Source organism: Gracilinanus agilis, chromosome 5, assembly GCF_016433145.1.
Source record: "Gracilinanus agilis isolate LMUSP501 chromosome 5, AgileGrace, whole genome shotgun sequence".
NCBI classification, from domain to species: domain Eukaryota; kingdom Metazoa; phylum Chordata; class Mammalia; order Didelphimorphia; family Didelphidae; genus Gracilinanus; species Gracilinanus agilis.
The window spans coordinates 87,940,142-87,958,998 of record NC_058134.1 but is presented as its reverse complement, the minus strand read 5'-3'; the positions used below and the strand labels follow the sequence as shown (position 1 = coordinate 87,958,998).

Here is an 18,857-nt window from a genome sequence, read left to right as displayed (position 1 = left end):
ACTAAATCCTTTAATTCAACAAGCATTTAGTAAAGATCAACTATGTGCAGGGCACTGTGAAAGATACTGGGATACAATTATTTTTTTAAAAGCCCCCATCCTTCATGGAGATGGGGGTGGGAGGACACAGAATATACACAGATACATAAATTTCAAGTGAAATTTGTGCAAAGTAGAGATTTAGCCCTATATTAAAGACTTAGGAAAACTGAAAAGGGAGAGATCAGCTGAGGGGATTAAAGGAAGACTTCACTGAGAAGATGGTATCTGAACTGATCCTTGAAAGAAAATAAAAATTATGAAAGATGACAATGAGGAAGGATTATATTCCAGGCATAAAGTAGGATATGGGTGAATAGCAGAGGTGGAATATTAAGTATAAGAATTGATTAACAGTTGTTGTCAGGATCAACTGAAATAATATTTGTAAAGCACTTAGCACAGTGCCTGGTACATAGTAAATGTTGTTATTATTATTAGTCATTTGCCTGGAATATAGAGGACTTGATAAATAATAATATAGATGTTAGGAAAGGTAGATTATGGCCAAATCATGGAAAGTTTTGTATTTTCTCTTGAAGATAATAGGAAAATATTGAAGGTTTTTGAGGAGGGGGAAAATATAAACAGACCATGTATAAGAAAATGAGACACTATGAAGAAGCAATAGCAATGGTGAATTTGAAGTTTAAACACTAGGGTTCAAATGCTAGCTCTACCCTTTCATTATTTCTGTGGTCTTAGGCTCTTTTCTTAGATCGTCAATTCCTTCATGATAAAACAAGAGATAGCAAGAGCATGGCATAGGAGATCTATGTTCAAGTCTTGCCTCTGAAATATACTGTCTATCTGACTCTGGGCAACTCACTTAATCAGTGCCCCAGGTGACTCTCAGTCGAAAACTGAAGAGCAGGAGCTCATCTGGATGGGTAGAGGAAGTTTTCACACAGATTCCTTCCATCAATAAATCTCTGATTCCAAGATTTTACTGGTGTCACTAGGTGGTCTAGTAGATAGGACACTGATCTTAAGAGTCAAAAAGACTCCTCTTCCTGACCCAAATATGGGCTTGGACAGTTAGTAGCTGTGTAATCCCAGGCAGACCATAAAGTTAATCCTGGGTTCTTCAGTTACCTCATCTGTAAAATGAATTGGAAAAGGAAATGGCAAGCCACTGCAGTGTCTTTGCCAGGAAAATCCCAAATAGGACTGAAAATGATTGAACAACAACAAGATTACACTGACATCTCTGGACAGAATAGAGTGGAAAGGTCTTAGACTGGAGGTGATGAGACTGATTTGGAAGCCCTTATGATTGGGGTCCTCCTGAACTGGGATGATAATAATATGAATGGGCAGAAGAGAACTGATGTAAGAGATGTTGTAGGGATAGAACTAATAGGACTTGGTTAATCCTAAGATGAGAGAGAGGGAGAAGGAAGAATAAAAAATGACTATCTGGGAAAATAGTAGTATCATTCCAAAAATGGGACTGTGGGCTTGTTGTAATTTATTACTATATAACCCAAAGAACCTTTGTGTTTATGTTATTTTATGTTATTTTATTATATTTAACAAAAATTATATTAAAATGCTTACAATGTTAAAAACATTAAATTTCTTGATTTAAAGAATAAATTAATAAGTTCTATTTCTTAACATATAAGTGTATTTATATTTATGATACTAACAAATAAAAAAAACTAAATAAAACTAAACACATATTGGTGATATTGCTGAATATTAATGGATTAACACTGATAATATTTAGAAAACTATTGATATGAGACCTAAACATCACACATGTTTGATAGTATTGTTTCTTTGTTCTATTATCTCAATAGTCCTCCTTAAATTACTACAATGAAATAAACCTTATAAAAAAGTCATCGATAATTGGTTAAGAATCATAAGAGGGGAGAGAGACATTGTATACCATGCTTGACTAAGTTGTAGTGAGAGAGATGGAGAGAAGGGGAAGACAATAAGTACTTATAATATGGCTACTTGGTGCTAGGCACTGTGTAATGTTTTATAGATATATGATCTCATTCAGTCCTCATAATAACCTTGAGAAGAAGGTGTTATTATTATTCCCATTTTAGAGTTGAGGCAAAGAGAGATTAAGTGACTTGCCCAGGACCATACAGCTGGTAAGTATTTGAGACTGCATTTGAATTCAGGTTTTTTTCACTTCAGACAGAGGGTTCTATGTACTACACTACACACCTTTGGGGATTTGTGGAAATGGAATCCAAAGCTAAATTCCCAGTACTCTGATGGATTGTTCCTTTTGAGTGATTGTGAATGCATTTCTGAAATAAACAGATTGCTAACTAGTTCTGTTCATCATAAAAACAACAGCAACAACAGATAATTCACCGACAATGATTGAAGGTGATAAAGTTGTATGATAGATGAAGGAAAAGGAAAGGATGCAGACTAGCAGGACTTAAAGGTAACAAACACAAGCAGTCAATGGAGAACTCCTTTCAGAAGACACAGATATTTCATGAGTGGTTTATTTCCTTCTTATAAGGTAGGCTGCTTTAACATTTCATAGGTGATACCACCTGGAGAAGGCAATGGCAAACCACTCTAGTATCTTTGCCAAGAAAACCTCTAAAGGGGCCAGGAAGAGTCAGACACAAATGCAAAATGATGAAACAAAGTTGAAACGAGGCCATATTACACTTGCCCTTACTCACACAACTCAAAACCTTAGCAGTGCTAGCTTTCTTAAGGGAGAGAATGATGGCTAAAATTCCAACTTGAATAGTAGTAATCAAATTATTTGAGTAAGGGGAAGAAAGGTGTAAGAATTCTCTTACCAGCAGAAATTTCCCCAATCATCACCTTCTGCCTAAAAAAAAATCATTGTGATCAGAAGATGGGATTTCCTAAGAGCACAAAGGGACTATTAAAAAAAATTAAAATCCAGTGGCCTTCAGGGTACCTTAGACCAATGTTTTAGCCATTTGTAAAGGGTCTTTATGATATTAGGTTATATTTGTTAACTGAATTTGGCTGTCTCACCTCAAAATTTTACTGTGAAAATTGGTCAAGACCTTCATTAGCCAGGACCCAAGGAAATAGAATCCTCATTTAATACTACTCGCCTGCTATCCTCTGTTGTTTTGAAGGAATAAATAAAGAACAATGAAATAAATTTATCTGAGAGATTCAGCTTTATGTGGTGCCCAGAATTTTATGCTAGGCACACCTCTTGTGAAATTCCAATGATCCAAGCCTTTGAATGGACTCCAGTCATCTAACATTCAGTTATTTAAACAACATAAGGCAAGAAAGAGAAAGAATACATTTTGTAAAGTTTCTAACAATGAGAGTTGAAACAAAAAGGCATGCTTAGATAAAAATTAATCTGGAACTCAAATTAGCCCCAAAACGCTATTCCCTAAAAATTCCACTAATAGTAATATGCCCATATCTTCAATGGAGACCCTAACTATATAACTAAGGCAAACCCAAGTCACATCAAAGAGCAAATAGGACTCCGCAGTTAAGTAGACCACTCTCTGTGGTCCATACAGTGAACCCATTTACTTAGGGATATTGACTGTGTTTATCTTAAGTCTTCCAGATCATAGAACATGCCTATATAATAGATGGATAAAAGAAAGCTGCTCTTTCTTCTTGTCTCGTCCAGAACAAACAGCCTCAACATAAGTCCACATTCATTCTTTAACACCAGGGTTACCAAGGATGCCAAATCCTTGCTTTTAAAAAGCTTGTCTTTTTCTCTCAGACAGAACAGCTCTGTGGTCTTTTCTCTTCTATCTAACGCCATGTCCACATTTCTCTGTTTAATCCAGTCCTTCTGCAAACAATGAACTCTCAGGCAGTTTTAATTGACTCAGGGATGTTACACTTCAATTTGCCCTCAGTGCCACTAACCCTTCAACTGTCTCCTTCATTAAATGTCAATCTGCCCAAGGAAAGTGTGCCATTTCTGTAGGACCTCTTTTTATGGCTCACCACTCTCTCCATTAGTGCATGTGTGTTTTGTATGTGCAGCAAAAGGCCTTACCTGTTGCCTTTGCAACTTCTGCAGTTGTCATGTTTTGGAAACCGGAGCTCACTTTGAAGGTCACTGCTGGTCCCAGCATGCTGGAAAAGATGATTTCAAAACAAAAAGGTCATAATTGAGTCCTCTAATATTATGCCCCTTTCTTATGAAAGCCAGATAAAAACCATTGGCATATTAAGTGGAAAGTATCCAGGGTCACTGCTAGACCTCTAATCTGACTTCTCCTGGGTTTTGTATTTCATAGGCAGCATTATTCTATGGTCCCCTCTTCATGTAATTCAATCGATATGCTTTCCTTTACAAAGCACATGCTTCAGTGCACTTATCTTTTTTTTAAAAAAATTCAAATCAACCCCAGTAACCCAATCATAACAAGCAAATGTCTGTACAATATGGAAGGGAAAATTGTCACAGAAACACATTTCAGTTTTTAACTTCCCAAGGGATTATAATAAACATTTGGACCCTTAAAAAAACACCAAAACAACAAAAAATGAGAAAATTTACCAGAAGTCATTAGGACTTTTCACAGTATGAAGAGATCAGACAGGCAGAATGAATACTAGGCAGGAATGAATAATCAAATAAGTATGAATTCCCTAAACATCATGTTGAACACTGACTTCTCCAGATCATTTATAACAGGACCCAAACACTTTGGAAACAAACATAATAGAATGCTGTGTTATCCTTATCCGCTAGTGATTCAGGACCAGTCTTAAATAAAAAATAGATCAGGGCTAAAGTACCTAAACCTTCCTTTTAAAGAGGGTTACTTAGTTTCTGCTTGAAAACATACAGATTCCTACATTTATAGATTAAACTGTGATGGAGAAATATTTGTGAAATCAGTGAAAGAACTGGACAGTCCCATAGAGAATACCTCTTACAGGTCAATCATGGTGAGTATAGATCACACATGATTGTCATGCTACTCTCATCATCAACAATTCCCCCTAATAACATTATACAGTGTCCTAATTTGCTACATAGCCCTGTCAATGATAAGAAGACTTTAGAGAACTAAAGGAAAAGCTAGGGACTCCTTCTTTACAACATATAGCCTTATCATGCTGGATAAAACCCATAGCCCATCAAGTTTCATATTTTGTTTTACACTATAGTGCCTAGAGACATAGGGTCTAAAGTAGTAGTTATTCCCCATGGCATCACCCTCAAAGATATAAGATCAACCCATTTATCCACAGGCATTTATCAGGTTTTGTTTATATGAGAAAGGCAAAACAGAAAAAGGCAAAAATAGCCCTTGTACTCAAAGACATCACACTCTAAATGGGGAGATGACATGTAAATATTGAGGCTCATATAAGATAAGTACAGAAAAAAACCCACTATATAAAGGTAACATTAGAGAGGGAGAAAATAGGAGCTGGATAAACTAGGAAAGTCTCATAAAGAGGAGGTGGTATATGAGCTGAATCTTGAAGGAAGCCAGGTATCCTAAGAGGAAGAGGTAAGAAAGGAAAGCCTTCCAGGCATGGAGGATGACTAATGAAATAGCACTGAGAAGAGGATGGAGTGTCATCTTTTAAGAATAGCAAACAGACCAGCAGGCTTGAATCATAGAATGAGTAGAAGGGAGTAAAGTTAAAAAAAAAAAAGTAGAATGTTAGGAAGGGGACCTAGTGGGATATAATAAATACATGGATGACATGTTCAGATCTACAATTTAGAACAATCATTTTGGCAGCATTAGATTAAAGGATTTAGAATAAGGCTTAGGTTTAGTGCCAATATGCAATAAATGTTTATTGATTAAATTGATGGATACCAACTTCTCTTTTCAGTTTCCTCTTATTAGAAAAAAAGTATTATTATTTAGGGATAAGTTGAATGCCTCTTTCTTTGATCTCATACTACTTAGAAATTTAAAACAATATTTCATTTATTTTTCTTTTTAAAAATTCCAAATCATTTTCAAGATAGTCTAGACTCATTCCCAGCTCTACCAACAGTGTGTGAGTCTAACAATTTCCCAGAGCCCCTCCAACACTGGCAATTTTTCTTTTCTTCACCCTTTCCATTTTCCAATTTGCTGGAAGAATGGTAAAATCTGAGTTGTTTTAATTCTTGTTGTGGTTATGATTAGTGATTTAGAATAATTGTTCATGTGTTAAGTTTGAAATTCTTTCATAAGCACTTTGTTCACATATTTTGAACCACTGATCTATTACAGAAAGGCTCATATATTTATATTCATTCTATGTACACATACAAAATATTTGACCATCACCAGAAATATTTCATGCAAATTTCTTCCCACAAATAGCTAGTTTTGGTATGTATAAAAACTTCTGCTTTTCATGTAATTACATTTTGTGTTTTCTCTCTTTTTATTGTTCTCTCCTTTTCATTAGAATTCTTTTTTTAGGCATTTTTGCAAAAATGCCATTCATTCCTTCTCATTTTTCTTTCTTTTTTTTTTTAATGATATGACTCTATATTTTGGTCAAAGATTTGGAAACTATTGAAGCATAGGCACAAGATGCTGCTTTAAACCTATTAAAAAAAACAAACATTTTCTTAAATTTCTCAGTGGTTCTTATGAAGGAGGGAGTTTTCCCCAAGTAGTTTATATCCTTGAGTTTACTAAGATACTGAATTCACTTGTGCCTGATTCTTAACCCATCTAGTCTGTTCCACTGATTTTTGTTCTTTCAATTAGTAAGAAACTGTTTTGATAATTACTATATTATCAAAGAGTTTGAGGACTGGAAATTCTGTTATCTCCTTCATACTTTCTCTTCCACCCCCATGCCCTGCCTCTATTTTTCTTTAAATCTAGACCTTTTGCTTCTCCACCTAAATAGTTGACTTCATCTAGTTCTATAACATATCCTCTTGTCAGTTTGATTTCCATAACACTAAACCTGTAAGTTTCTTTAGATAGTACATTTATTTTTATTATGTTAATATACCTCAACCTTGAACAATAAAGAGCTTTTCAATTAGGCACTCCTTTATTTATAAAAAGATATAAAAATGTCACATTATTTAGAATCACTTTAGTCTACCTTAGAAAATTGACTTGCAGACATTTTCTTAATTATGTAGTTATTTTAAATCGAAACTCTCTTAATGTTATCTCTTGCTAGTCTTTATTAATTAGATACAAATGGTGATGATTTTTGTTGTTTTAGTTTGTATCATGATACTTTACTGAAGCTATTACATTTCTCATTTAGTTTCTTTGCTGATTCTTCAGAGTTTTCTAAGTTATCATATCACCTACAAATTGGGCTAATTACATTACATGTTAAATAATATTTACAAATATGTTTTTCCCTATCTTGTTAAAATAATTATTCAAAAACTATGTGAAATGATATTGGGAAGAAAAATCATCCTCATTTTCTCTCTATATATCCTAGGAAATCTTCAATTACTTCTGAATAGAATGAACTACAAAACACCAATAACATTTATATAGCACCTAGTAGGTTTTAGGCACAGTGCTAAGATTTTAAAATTATGATATCATTTGTTCTTTATAACCTGAGAGGTTTTGTTCAGTCATTTCAACTCTTTGTTGTCTCATTTGAGGTCTTTGGTTAGTTGTTGTTTTTTTTTTTTTTTTAAGATACTGGGGTGATTTGACATTTCTTTTTCCAGTTAATTTCACAGATGAGAAAACTGAGACAGATATGGTTAAATTACTTCCCCAGGGTCACATAACTATTGTCTGAGATCATATTTGAACTCGGGTCTTTCTGATTCCAGGTTTGGCACTGTCATTATCCCCATTTTACAAATAGGGAATAGAGGCAAAAAACAAAACAAAACAAAAAAAAGTATTTTGTGACTTTCCCAGGGCCAGGGCTAGTAAGTTTCAAGGGTTCAGTCTTCCTGACTCCAGACTTAGTACTCTATCCACAGAACTACCCACCTGCCTAGTAGTAATACTAACTTTTGGCTTTAGACAATGTGTATATTAAAAACAGTTCTATTATGCTTATGCTTTTTAGAGTTTTCAGTCAAACTGAATGCCATATTTTATCAAAGATCTTTTCTACAAACATAAGAATAATTATGTGCTTTTAGTTGGTTTTTATTTTTACTTTACATTAAATTTTACATTTATTTACATTAAATTACATTAAATGCTTTACTAATGTTGAATGATTCTTGCTACAAATCCAAATCAGTCATAGTAAAAAATTTGGGAGATACATTGTTAGTTTTTCTATTAAAATTGTATTTAATTATTTTTTTTACCAATATTAGCTAGAGATATCAGTTTATGGTTTATTTTCTCTGCTTTATCCCTCTCTGGGTTAGTTTACAATAATTTCTGTCCCATAATGAGAGTTTTATAATTTTCTTCTTCAATCAATATACAATTTGTAAGATCATAAGTATTAATTGATCTTTAAATGGTAAAATTAACTTTGAATGCATCAGGGTTAGGTTCTCTACATATATGGCACACTTTGATAGTACTTTTATGTCTTATTCTGTTCATTCTCTGATATTAGGTTGCTTACAATATCTTTTTTTAAATTCCACTAACTTGAGTACTTTATATTTTTGTAGGTAAAAAATTGTATTGTAAATTTTCAGTTATGTTACCATGTAATTATTTATTTTTAGGTTATAATAACTTTTTTTTTGTTTTCCCTCTGATGTGAATTCATGAACATTTTTTAGTGGAACCTTGAATTTCATCTCTTTTCTTGCATTAGGCAAGATAAAAATATATTAATTTTAAGGGGTTTTTAATGAGAAAATGAATGGACATAAAGAGGCAATTAAAAAAAAAACTCTTACCTTCTGTCTTAGAATCAATATTGATTCTGAAGCAGAAGAATGGTAAAGGCTAGGAAATGTGGGTTAAATGACTTGCCCAGAGTCACACAGTTAGGAAGTGTCTGAGGCCAGTTTTGAACCCAGTATCTCCCATCTCTAGGCCTGGCTCTCAATCCCCTGAGCTACCTAGCTGACTCCTAAAAAGGCAATATTTAAAAGACATCATTTTTCATTTTCATTGTCGTAGGTGTTAATTCTTCCACTACTTAAAATGTACTGATTTTTATCCTTGTACTTTATTTAATTAAAATGTGTCCTATTTAGATAAACCCTTCCTCTCCTTTCCATAATACTATCCCCATTGAAAAATAAAAAGGAAAACCCTCATAGCAAACACATTTCATAAAAGAAGTTTCCTGCATTAGCCATGTTAAAAAAAGTGTATTGATCCTCACCTTTTGTCCATTACCTCTCTGTTAGTAGTTAAGTGGCCTATTGCATCATGAGTCCCTTAAATTGGATATGGTCATTGCATTGATACTAATGATTCAGTGTTCCAAAGTTGTTTTTCTTTACAGTGTTGATCTTATTGTATACATTGTTCTGCTAGTTCTGTTGACCCCACTTTTTATAGAAATCTTCCCAGATTTCTCTGGAATCTTATTTTTTTTAATCATTTCTTAAAACAGAAAGTATTACATTGCATCTACATGCTATAATTTGTTCAGTCGTCTCTCAAATGATGGAAATGTCCTTAAGTCAAATTCTTTGCCAACACAAAAAACCTACTATAATATTTTCCTCTCTATGGATCTTTATCCTCTTTCTTCTATCTCTTTGAGGTAGATACTTTGTAGTGATACCACTGACTCAGTTTTTTTAACTTGTCAAAAAAGATTTTAATTTTATCATTTCTATAGATTTTTCTTTCCATTTTACATTTTTCTCTTTTAATTCTCTTTTTTGTACCAATTTTACCTTTGTTAATTTGAAGGCTGAGTTTTTAATTGGTACTCAGTTCACTAACCCTCTCTTTTTCCACTTTCTGATGGATACTTTTAGAGAAACAAATTTTCATTTGAAGATTCGCTGCTTTAAGTGCATCCCCAAAGTTGTGGTACGTTGTCTTATTGCTATTTTTTTCTAACCTGCTTGTTAATTGTTTCTATGATTTGTTCATTATGCAAGATGTCATTGCTACAAGCTTTTTTTTTTTGATCCAGTCAGCTTGTACTTGTGTCCTGTCCCCATCACCATCCTAAATGCCATGTGACCCTGCAGTTCAGCACATAGTGTTACCTTGCTTACAGCCCAAAATTTGGAGAATGGATGAGAGCTCTTTGTGCTAATATACCCTCAGTTTTAGATTGCTGGCAGTTGTTATTTTTTCTCTCACTCACATCCCTAATGCCTAGCTGTTCAGAGGAAGAAACACTTGAATATTTCTACATATCACTTCAGATTAAGTGTCTAAAAGAGACAGGGGTTAGGTGGAGGAGATTGCAAGCCCAGGAGGCAACTCCAATTGTGAAAGAAAACCTCTCATTCAGCTGCTGTGAGGGGGTTGTAGTAGCAGCTCCCAAATGATCACACTTCCCTGAACACTTCTGGTTTACTTGGAGTGCAATGGATTCAACAATTGCCAAAAGGAAGTTGTCACCTCTTGTCTCGCTGCATGGAAACTTCATTTTCTCCATTTTACGTTCATCAGGAGCGCTAATTTTCAAGCTAATCTCCTGGTCTACTTAGCAGGTACCTTACACGTTCAATAAAAGCAATTCAGGGGCAGCTGGGTAGCTCAGTGGATTGAGAGCCAGGCCTAGAGACGGGAGGTCCTAGGTTCAAATCTGACCTCAGACACTTCCCAGCCGTGTGACCCTGGGCAAGTCACTTGACCCCCATTGCCTACCCTTACCACTCTTCCACCTATAAGTCAATACACAGAAGTTAAGGGTTTAAAATAAAAAAAAAATTAAAAAAAAAAGCAATTCAATAATTTGCTTAAAGTATTCAAAATAAAATGTGAATGACTGATGGTCTTAAAGATCTGTTACCTTCAATCAATTTATCATTAGAGGAAGAAGAAATTTTTGACCAGACAACTACTAAACTCTTCAACCTCATCACAGAGCCAAACACAATTCCCTCCCCTTGTAGAAAAAAGTCATTAATTTAACAATCTGCTTAATGAAAATTTGCCACCTGCTGATTAAAGATTTTGATCTATAACATTAAAAATGACCACCATATGGAATGTTGGCCTTGGAAGCATGAAGACAAAAATTCAGATTCTTCTTTGGATACTCATAGTTTCTAGGGATTCCGTGGTCCAGTTCATTTTTAACTAACTCATCCATCCTTTTAAACTTCAGTGACCATGGTCAAATCCTACAGAGATTCTTATTCAGAATGCAGATCAAAGCAAACTATTTCCCCTTTTATTTGTGTATATTTTTATTTTTGGATTTGGTATTATATGAGTATTCTCTCACAACATGACAAATATGGAAACAGTTTTTTGCAAAATAATATTGGTATAGCTCAGATCAAATCATTGACCATTTCAGAGAGAGGGGAAGGAAGGGAAAGAGGGAGACAACTTAGTATAGCTTTGAAAAACATATGTAAAAGATTATTACATACGATTGAGAAATAAAATATTAAATTTATTTTTTAAAGGATTCTTATTTGGAAATATTTTCTTCTCTGGGGGTAAAAAAAGTACCCAATGGAATCTAAGGCAGCAAAGTATATAACACAAAGGTAAAAAACAAAAAGTAGAACCAGAAAATGTTAGTGCCCACAAAAACATGATGTTAATACAGGCTTCACTATATCTTCCCCAACAAAGCCCTATTTGGCTGCCTCATCTTGGTCTCGAGCAGATTCTCAAAGGCTGTGCAAAAAGCCCACAAGCTCTCAAACTTTCTCTGAAACAAGTAAGGCTCTGAGTACAGACTCTACAACTATTTTGGGGAGACCACACTAGATAAATTTAGAGAGGCTTATCACGTTGGCTGCAAGGTGATGAATTTTTTAGCCACAGCTTTGATCAGAGAACAAGCTATAAGGCAGTTGCAAACTACATTGTTGAAAGGAGTACTCACACTGATGAAATTATACTTCCATTAAGTATGAAGTATTTAGTGTGCATAATTGTGGCACATTGTGACACTGAAAAAATAACATGGTTTTTGAACAGAAATTCCAAATTTTTTATGGTGTCCAATAACCACAAACTACAAATGAAAAAAAAAACAGCAATAAAGCAGGGAAGGTTTAAATGTGAAAATGGTTTTGACCTGGCAAACCCCCTGAAAGAGTTTCTCCAGGAATCTGTGGACCATATTTTGAGAACTGCTGGTATAGATGAAGGCTTATTAGTTAAGATCTAAGGAAAACTGAAAGATCTATCTACATTATGGCAGTCAGCAGTGACATGATAGTCAACATTATTTTTTTTAATAAAAAATTGATCTTAGTCTATGTTAATAGAAAAATGTTCAGAAGAAAAGATGTCATATTTTCTCTCCTGGCCTTACAACATCTGGAGCTTGCAATTCTGGGCACCACTTTGAACAAACACAGTACAACACATTTTAGGAAGGGCACTGAAGCATGTCCAGTTGAGGTCAACTATGATGGCAAAGAGCCATTCATAAACAAAGGCAAAAAGAAACCATTCCATATACAGATCAGCTGAAGTACTGGGGAAAGTTCAGCTTTTAGAAGAGAAGATTTAGAGGGGATTTGATATCTGCTTTCAAGCATTTAAAGGGCTGTCATATGAAAGAAGAATCTAGCCTATTTGGTTTTGCCCAGTGAGCAGAACTAAGAATAATAGGTAAAAGGTACAGCAGGGAAGATTTAAACAGAAGACATAAAAATATTCTTATGGAACTGGACAAAAGTAGAATAGGCTATTTCATAAATATAGTTAATTCAGTGGAAATATTTGTGGGTTTAGATTATGACTTGGGAGCAAGAGAAGGCATAACAAAAGTTTTGTATGTGCTATATGATACAATACAATACAATATAATATAAGCAGGTAGATGGTACAATGAATAGAGTATTGGTCATAGGGATAGGAAGAATACAGGAAGACCTGAACTGAAATCCAACTTTAGATATTTAATAGTTATATGACCCTGGGCTAGTCAGTTACCTCCATTTACCTCAGTTGTCTTATCTATAAAATGAATTGGAAAAGGAAATGGAAAACTACTCCAGTATCTTTGCCAAGAAAATCCTAAATGAGATTAAGAAATGTCCAATATAATTAAAATGACTAAATAACAGCATAATATAATATAAAGTGGTAGGGAGAGGAATGTGTGTATATTGGATGGAATACAGGTTGGATAGTGCCCTGCCTTCTCTTTCTCAAGCTGAAATCAGCTCTCTCTCATATATGGGCTTAGATAACTGCCTTGGTAGGTTTCCAAGCATCACCAAGCACCACTTTCTTCAGTATCCCTGCCCTCTAAAACCTAAAGTGAAAAGAGGGTCAGGAGTGGTGATGATTTGGGGAAAACAGACAGGGGGCTCAAGCTTGATTCCTCCTTAGAGGAAGAATGAATAAGGGTAGTATCAAAAAGGGTATCTGAAGAGTAGGGATTTAGTTCCAGCTCTGTCCCTAACTAATGATGTGACCTTGGGAAAATCTTTTCAGTTCTCTGTCTTAATTTCATCATCCATCAAAAGAGAGAGAGTTGGACTAGATAATCTCTGAAGGTCCTTTTGGTCCTCTGATCTCAAATCAATGTGAACTCAACTCAATTTTAACACACTGTCAGTGATTGTGAATGTGCAACTGTATTCTAGTAGAGAGAAAAGGAAGGAAGGAGGGGCAGATGAGTGAGGGAACATGAAAATGCTACAGGGATAATGGGCAAGAATGAGTCAAGTCAGAGAAACAGAAACCACCTAGGGACACAACCAATGATGACATCCCACATTCCTCTCCAAACAGTCACCCAAACATTTGATGGCCACCCCCTTCACAAAGCGCCAACACTTGCCCTCTGACTTTTCCCCAATGGCATTTCAGCTGGATGCACAGGAGCTGCTTGTGCCAAGCAACTCATAAAAAAGGGGGGGTGGGGGAAGCTATCTCACCAGGGGCTTCCTAGCATAAAACACTCAATAAATAAACATTTCAGAGAGAGTGACTGAACCCCAGGGAATCCTGCGCTGCACATCCTCAGCCGGAACGTGTCAGACCCCTAAATAAAATGAGAATTTATTTGATAAATATTTTTTAAGAGTGCTCTAATGGGTGCCTCAGTGTGTGAAAGGGGGCGTAAGCTGTACAAATGAGCCTACAACAATCATGACAAAAGAACTCAAAATTAGTTAGCAGGATCAAGACGGGATTAGCTTTTTTCCTTCCTTTTTCTTTTTCTTTTTTTTTTTTTTTAAATGATGCTGCCAAGTACTCTGGAGCCAAGCTAATATTAACTGCATTTGTCTTTACATCCCTAAATAGAGAAGCTTACTCCAATGGCATGGTTGTTTACAGCCGGTTTGGTGCAAACAAACAGCTCTCTCTAAGCCCTAGAGATGTCACCAGTTATGGCACGTTCTCCATCCTTAACGGGTAGGTTACATCACAATCACATTTGTCATGCTGGAAGAATGAAATACAGTAGGGGGGTGGGGTGGGAAAGGCTGATCAGTTTGGTACATCAAGCAAAACAATGAGAAGAAAGTTTGGGTCTCCAATATTTAAAATGTCAGCTATGGCTCTCCATTCAGCTTCCAATATTTAATTCCAGGGAGGAATATCGGACAGTTGTAGAGACAGTGGTGGGGAGAGAGGGGGTTGGGGTATTATTACTTTTTTTTAGTCCTGTCAATACAGTCATCCTGCATGTCTACCCCTCTCCTAATCCTTGCTGATTACTGATTCCCCCAATCGCCTCTCCACCCTTTTCTAGCAAAGGTAAGCAAAATCCAGTTTGGTGAGTGGCACTTAAGGAACAATCCCTGTGCAAAGTGGAACGTCTCCTTTAATGATCTCCTAAATATATTACTGGAAATTTACAGACTAATTACCCCCTCTGTTGGATGTCAGAACTTCTGCTGGTAATTTTTTTCTTATTTCAATAATGTTGCCTTCAGCCATAAAGTCATCGTCTCTTCCCCCCACAAAGACATTTGCAGCATATTGCAAATTGTTACCCTTATGTGCCTCAGCTTTTGATTCTGTTTACAAGAGATGAAGTAATTACAGTGTTTGTACAGAAATAACTCGAAGGCTGATTGTGGAGGTAATGGCGCTGGCGCCCACACCCCCAACTTCACCCTGCCCAGAGCCTCGAGTCATCCATTAAGCATAGCAGACAGGACCCTGGGGCTGAGCAGGAAAAGCCAGGAGGGTGGGGGGGGAATCACAAGAATGAAATATTTCCTTTCCCAAACTGCTTCCTCGGGTACTGGGGCTTCGCTCTTATTTTGTCCTGCTTATTAATAAGACAACGGTCCGGCCGGCAGCCAAGCAACCTGCTCAGTGGCGGGGCGGCCCCCTCACTCGCAAGCCTGAGGTCAAAGCCTTGTTTATGAATGACAGCTATTTCAATCCTTACCAAAGCGGGCTCCAAGCTCCCTGCTTTCTCTCTAGTGTGTCCTCTCCCATGTTACTTTATTACAGATCGCCTTGCAGTGGAATACAGTTGCAGTCTACCATACCCCCTAGTGGAAAATAATTTGAGAAACAAGTGCCAGTGGGAAGTGGGAAGCAAAGAGGAAAAAGATACAGGGCTGAGGCATGGGAGAGTATGGGATGGGGCTCTCTCTCCACAAGGGTGGCCAAGCTGCCTTTTCTTTAAGGAAGAGCCTCTGTTGCTAAGAGTAGCATTTTCTTAACAAACTCATCTCACCCGGATGGGTAAGTGGTGAGGCATCACTGGTTGGGAATGTTCATGTTGGGGAATATATGTCTGGAGAGACACACACATATGGTATATTTATTTGTGCGTCTACACATCCTTTTGTTGTATTTATCTGTGTGTGTGCCCATGTAGTGTTAAAACAAAACAAAACAGAACAAAAAACCATTAGTGATGTTCCAGAAAATCAAGCCAAGTAAATTTGGTAGTTGTGGAGATAATTGTTTTTGTGAATGTTCAGCAGGCTTGAACAAATGCCTTGAGGTGTGTACGTACCATTCTGTGCTTACTTCACCTAGGACTAAAGCAGCACATCCACGTACACTATTCTCACTTAATGCTTTTTTGGGAAAGCATTAATAGGCAATTAAAAACAATGAACTCCGAAACATATGAAATACAGTAAGACTTGGCCCAGCACGCCACTGTAGTCCATCCTGGACCCTGTCCAAAGGGATTGAGCTATTGAAGCACCAAAAGGAACTCATTACTGGCCTCTCATCTCTACTTTGGTTCTTTTAAATGAACCAATGAACAGAATTGTTTAGACTCCAGTGTAGACATATTTAGATAGAAAATTAAAAGGAAGTACACTTACAGTCCTCAACTTGACTTTCTCATAATGTTGTAAGTATATATGGACAGCTAGTATCATGCTGGATCATATTTATTTTATGGTGATGAAACTGAGCTAATAATTGGCAAAAGGGTACAAACCTGAAAATGGGAAAATTTCATTCAGATTATGTCTGCTTAGAACAAGAGAGTAGGGGGAATTAGGAAATATATAATAGCAGGTTTGTTTATAGACCTCCCTTATATATTCAGATCTGAACTCACAAGCATGATAACTAGCTTAGCTTGAGTGATAATTATGTTAATTAATGATGTCTATGTAATATGTCATCTATTTATCAGGAATGATCATTCAAATGACAAAATAAACTTACAATATGAGAAAATTAAGTTTAGTTCAATTTTACATCTTTGGCATTTTTACATCTAAATATGTCTGCACCTAAGCCTAAACCCAATACTATTATTATCTCATTTGATGGAACAGATGTAGAATTGAGATGTTAGTAATGAGGTTTTTTTGGTGCTTCAGGAGCCCATTTCCATTGGACAAGGTCCTAGAGTAACTAGCTTCATACTGAGCTCTACCTTCCAGCAAATAGTGTTATGGGCAGGTTTCACTGTATTTCAGGTGTTTTGGAGTTTGTTTTGTTGTTATTGTCATCGTTCTTATCCAGTCATTTCAGTTATATCCAACTCTTGGTGATTTCATTTGAGATTTTCTTGGCAAAGATACTGGAGTGGTTTGCAATTTCTCTCTCCAGTTCATTTTACAGATGAGGAAACTGAAACTAATGGGGTTAAGTGACTGGGCCAGGGTTACACAGCTAGTAAGTGAAACCAATTGAACACAGGTCTTCCAGATTCTAGGTCCAGCACCATGCCCCCCAGCTGCCCTCATTGTTTTTAATTGCCTATTAAAGCTCTCTTGGAGAAGCATTAAATGAAAATAGTGAACTGAAAGTAGATGTATTACTTTATTCCCAGGCATAGTAAACACAGAATAGTGTGTATGCACCTCAGAGCCTTTGTTGTTCAAATGGTTATCCCCAGTAAATAGGTGACAATATCATTACATATCATTAATGTGGTTACCACTCATAATCATGAGTTCATCAGATGACTGATCTAAACACAGAAGAGACCTGAGAGATTGTTTATTTCAATCTTCTCACCTATAGACAAAGAACTAGGGGTTCTGGATGGTTGATTAATGAATTCTCCTAAAATCACTCACTTTGTAAGTTGAAGAATCAGGATTTAAACCTAAGTCTTTATAATCCAGGTCCAGTCTTTTTTCCACCATATCATAGGCCTTCATGAGGTACCTAGCACAGGTCACTTACACCCAATAAATATGCCTGGAACTGATGTGAGGGAAATAGTATGGCAGGAATACTAATTTTGGAAACTACAGTAGGAGTTTAAAGTGAATTGTAAACTAGTATGGCAAAAGTGGGAATGGAAAGGAAGTCATGGATTCGAAACAATTCTAAGTCAAAAGCAACAGGATTTGTAGGCTGGATTGAGAGATTGGTGATATTGTCACTAAAAAATAAGGAAGTCAGAAAGAGGAAATACTATTTTATGTTTGGGGAGAGATAAACTGAAATTGCTTTGAAATTATCAGTTACTTTTCTCTGAAACTCTCAAATCCACTGAAGTAGGGGAATTTCAAAATCACTGATTTTTTCAGCATCATTTTAATAAGTTCATCTGGTTTTTAGAACTAAACATTCAAAGGAAAAGCTAAGTTTTTTTCTTTAAAAAGTAAGGTCATTTTTTCCCTATGTGTTTATGCCAGCTTTTTGAGATCACCCTTTGAGGTCACAAAAGTAACAATCTACAAAACTATCTACAAAAATGTAAAATAACAGCTTGAAGAGTTATCAGTAGTCTTCTCTGGAATTCAGAAGTAACCTTGGTGATAGCCTGGAACTCTCCCTGAGGTCTTTTCTCTAAGGTATTCCATGAAGCACTAATTAAGTCAAATGTAATCAGTCCAGTGGGTAAACAAAGCAAGGGAGGATTAAAATCATCAGCTCAAGGCCACATTTCCAAGTTCCTCAGAAGTGGCTCTTTTAATAGCACAACTCAGAAATCTTTTTTTTTTTCTTGGTTTGTTTTTAGGAGAAACTTAGCACCCCTTAAACTGTCGAAGTATTTCTTCCACATTTTCTATGTGATTATATAAGTGGATTTTTTTCCAGCATTGAAATGTGTAAATTATACCAAGTAGAGGGCATTTACAGAGATGCTCCTTGCTAACTGGAATGAGACCATGATTCTGAGGGGATTAGGTTTCCCATTGTTAGCCCCTCCCTTCTATGTACAGAATAGAAGAAAATCCCTAGGGTACATACACATTAAAAGGGAAAAAAAGAGTGATCTGGGGAGGGAAGGAGAAAGAACTAAAATGAGGAAAATGGAGAGAGAACAAAGGAAAAGAAAAAGAGAGAAAAAGACACAGGGGCAAAGGCAAAAAAGAGAGGGATGGATATAAATGAGAGCGAGAGAGAGAGAGAGAGAGAGAGAGAGAGAGAGAGAGAGAGAGAGAGAGAGAGAGAGAGAGA

At 36.0% G+C, this 18,857-nt stretch overlaps 1 protein-coding gene across 1 annotated transcript in view; it reads right to left on the bottom strand.

The window, feature by feature from the left end:
* PTPRN2 (protein tyrosine phosphatase receptor type N2) overlaps positions 1 to 18,857 on the bottom strand; it is a 1,449,868-nt gene that overhangs the window by 731,476 nt on the left and 699,535 nt on the right. The window contains exon 12 of the mRNA XM_044678956.1: positions 4,049 to 4,128. Within this exon, the coding sequence (XP_044534891.1) occupies positions 4,049 to 4,128 (80 nt within the window). The remainder of the gene's footprint in view (positions 1 to 4,048; positions 4,129 to 18,857) is intronic.